Consider the following 3564-nt stretch of genomic DNA (forward strand, 5'->3'; position numbering starts at 1 on the left):
ATTGGTTAAGAGCTGGCTTGGGACGCCAGAGGGCCCCAGTTCGGATCCCACATATGAGGGCCAGTGACACTGCCCTCCACAGCTAAGATACTGAACAACAGCTCAACCTGGAGCTGGGCTGCCGTGAGTCACCGGCGACGACGTAGGCTGCAGCCCCTGTGGCAGTGGGTTGCCATGGGCTACCGTGTGTAGCCAGCAGCTGCAGTGAGCAGCTTGCTGTCCAGAAGCCGGAGACTGATCTGCCTTACCCAGGAAGAGCGCAATGATGGTGCCAACTTGGGCCAGTGAAGCAACGTCCTCCACAACTAGACTGAAGAACAGAAAGGACAGCAACTTGTCTGTTCTCCTTCCCCCAATTCCCCAGCGCTGTTCCCATCCCCCAATTCCCCAATAAAAGTCTTAAAAAAAAAAGAAAGAAAGAAAGAAAATGTTTCCCAACCCCTGATATAGAGGAATCCAAGCTGGAGTTTTGCTTTTCTTCAAATTGGAGGTCCAGAAGTTAAGGATTTGAAGAAATTCTTTGCACTTCAAAGCCCTGTAGTTTCAGTATTTTAAAAGACTTGCATATTTATATGATTGAGGCCATTGTGTTTATATAACTCATTGTTTGAGTGTGCCTATTTGACCCTTTAGTTTAAAAATTGTGAGTAACTATAAGAATAACTGCATCAGACTTTTTAGTATCAACTTAGTCTTTTCCTCAATATTCCAAATAGTGAACTTTGGTGCATTATTCATTTCAAGGGGTGCTTTTAAACCAAAAAACCACTTTGAAGCTTTGTTCTTGGACTAGTGATCCAAAGATAGGGAGGTTTCATAAGTATCACCTTGTCAGAGCCCCTGCCAAGGACACCTGGCTGCCAGCAAGCTCTGAATTGGTTTCTACCCATAAGGCAGCAGGACTTAGTTAAATTGAATTGCTAAGTATACTATGAATGAAGAGGCAGCAGAGGGTAAGGAGGCTCCAAATCCTGTGCCCTATCTTTTTGGAACAAGGGTCACAGAGTGCAGAATGTATGGACCTATATACCTAGGAAACAATCCATAACAGGTTTGTTTGAGTTTGAAAACCCATGTGAAACGCTGTTCAACTAAATGTCGGAACCCATTAGAGAATGACCCCTATCAGAGGCTCTTCCCCACCCCCGATTTTGACACTACTCAACAAAAACGGTGTTGATTTTTAAAACTACCTAGGTAATATATTCATAAACGTATATTCTTTTTTTTTTTTTTTTTTTTAGCTGAGCCATCCTGCTACCTGTTGGCAGCTCAGCGGCTGCTCAGCTCGGGCTGGACTTGAACCGCTGTTGCTCAGAGCTCAAACTCTTGAGCGAGCTCTTAACCAACTGAGCCACTCGGCCGGCCCCATAAACGTATATTCTTAAAGATGAGAGAATCAGTTTTGAATTTATAGTTGAAGTTAATTCTTATAGATAGATCTTTGGGGGAATTTTATTGTATTTAAGTTTGAAAACGCTATTAGAGGTTTTTCCTTATTTGAATTCATTTCTTAGTATTTTTTAGACTTTTCTCTACCTTGACCTGTTGTCACACAAGAGATAAGCATGTATGAGTGGAGAACCGCCATTTGAATTCATTTTGAATACTTCCTTGCTGTCTTCCAGAAAATCAAAGAGGAGAATGAAAAATTACTGAAAGAATATGGCTTCTGTATTATGGATAACCACAAAGAGAGGATTGCCAACTTCAAGATAGAACCCCCGGGGCTTTTTCGGGGCCGTGGCAACCACCCCAAGATGGGCATGCTGAAGAGACGGATCATGCCTGAGGACATAATCATCAACTGTAGCAAGTGAGCACAGTTCATCCTGTGGGCCAGAAATGAACTGGGGGGCTTCCTTTGTTCTTAGTAGCTGGGAATATTTCCCACTGTTTAGGGGCAATATGGTATTTCCATGTGTAGATCTCCAGGTGTTTTTTATGTATTGACTGGTGAGGAGGAAACTTGCAAATCAGTGCTGTGCAGATTTATCTACTTCAGGTCACGAAAGGTGAAATTGTTCCTCACTCCTCATTTCACTGCCCTCCTGCTCTGCTGTTTCCACAGAGATGCCAAGGTTCCTTCTCCTCCTCCAGGACATAAATGGAAAGAGGTCCGACATGATAACAAGGTTACTTGGCTGGTTTCTTGGACAGAGAACATCCAAGGTTCCATTAAATACATCATGTTGAACCCCAGTTCCCGAATCAAGGTAAGGGGTAGCTAAGACCTGCACCGGTTAGTGCGACTGGTAGTCTGTTTTTGTTGCAATGTGGTACTTTTGGCTTCTACAATCACTTTGACAAATTAAAAACCCTCCCCCCCAAAAGAAGGCAAGTACTTGCATGGTTAGCATTATCTGGTGACCTCCTTCAGATGTATCAGTTTTCTGCATTACATTGTAATCTTACTCATTTATTAATTCACAAATATTTGCTGAAATTCTGACATGTGCCTGGCACAGTGTCTGCACGGTGCTAGGAATTGTGGAGGTAATCAAGACAGATGCAGTCTCGGCCTTCACACTGTTTCACATCCAGTGGTCAGAGTGTGACAGAGAAGGTGGTAAATGTATATTGGCTTCTGGAGCACCCTTCCTCTTCCTCACTTTTCCTGGCTCTGAGGAAGGAAATATAATTGCTCTGAATCCAGAAAGAAGTTGTAAGATCTAGAGTCTTATATACACCTGGCTTTCTACGGTTTCATCTGGGTAGGTTCCATCAGGAACGAGTGGGATAATGTATGTGAAAGCACACCATAAACTGTTGTATTCCCCCTGTGTTATTGTTTACTGATATGATTATTGAAGCAGGGAAACTGTTTTGGAAGGGCAGTCAGTTCTCGTTAACCTGATATATACCCTGCTTGGGAGAGTCCCACGGACTTCCTCCCTGAGATATACTATGGAAATGTGAACCACAGCCTAAAAGAGAGACAGGCTCCACAAGAATTAGTTCTGTATAGACTGAGACTGCTTACATGCAAGGGACTGGGACTAAAGACCTTTGTGATCTTGGTTTATAGTTTAATAAATATTTGTTAAGATATGAAAGCCATAGCTCAAAAAGCTATATGTTTTATTGAAACTAAACCGCACATTTTCTCGCTTACAGTCCTGTGTTCTAATGAAAAATACCTACCTATATATTTTCTTCAGTTCAAAAATGTCACTTTTTCTAGTTCAGAATAATAATAGAATCAGAAAAAGAGCTCTCATGGCGAGCAGAAGTCAAGTCATTTAAAGAAACATGCCATATTCCCCTTCTGAAATACCACAAAGCTGTAGGGCTGCAAAGGTGGATAAACAATAGTTTTAGCCCTCAGAGAATTTGTGGGCTGGTGGGCAAATCGGGTAAGAATTCAGTTTTATTAGAAGAAAGAAAAATGCTAAATGCTTTAGATAAATAGAGCAATTATTCCCAGCAGGTAGAGATCAGGGACAACTTTATGAAGGAAATTCAGGGGAGGCTAGAGACAGAGCAGGCCACATCTCCAGAAGCCTCCTAAAATATTTTTTATGTTATCCTAAATCCATTAGGAAGCTACTGGCTTTTTTTTGG

General features: G+C 42.1%; 1 protein-coding gene across 1 annotated transcript in view; it reads left to right on the forward strand.

Moving 5' to 3' along the window:
* TOP1 (DNA topoisomerase I) overlaps positions 1-3564 on the forward strand; it is a 104133-nt gene that overhangs the window by 68808 nt on the left and 31761 nt on the right. Inside the window, exons 10-11 of the mRNA XM_019636901.1 lie at positions 1602-1816; positions 2072-2216. Of these exons, the coding sequence (XP_019492446.1) occupies positions 1602-1816; positions 2072-2216 (360 nt within the window). The remainder of the gene's footprint in view (positions 1-1601; positions 1817-2071; positions 2217-3564) is intronic.

Source organism: Hipposideros armiger, unplaced genomic scaffold, assembly GCF_001890085.2.
Source record: "Hipposideros armiger isolate ML-2016 unplaced genomic scaffold, ASM189008v1 scaffold_31, whole genome shotgun sequence".
Taxonomy (NCBI): domain Eukaryota; kingdom Metazoa; phylum Chordata; class Mammalia; order Chiroptera; family Hipposideridae; genus Hipposideros; species Hipposideros armiger.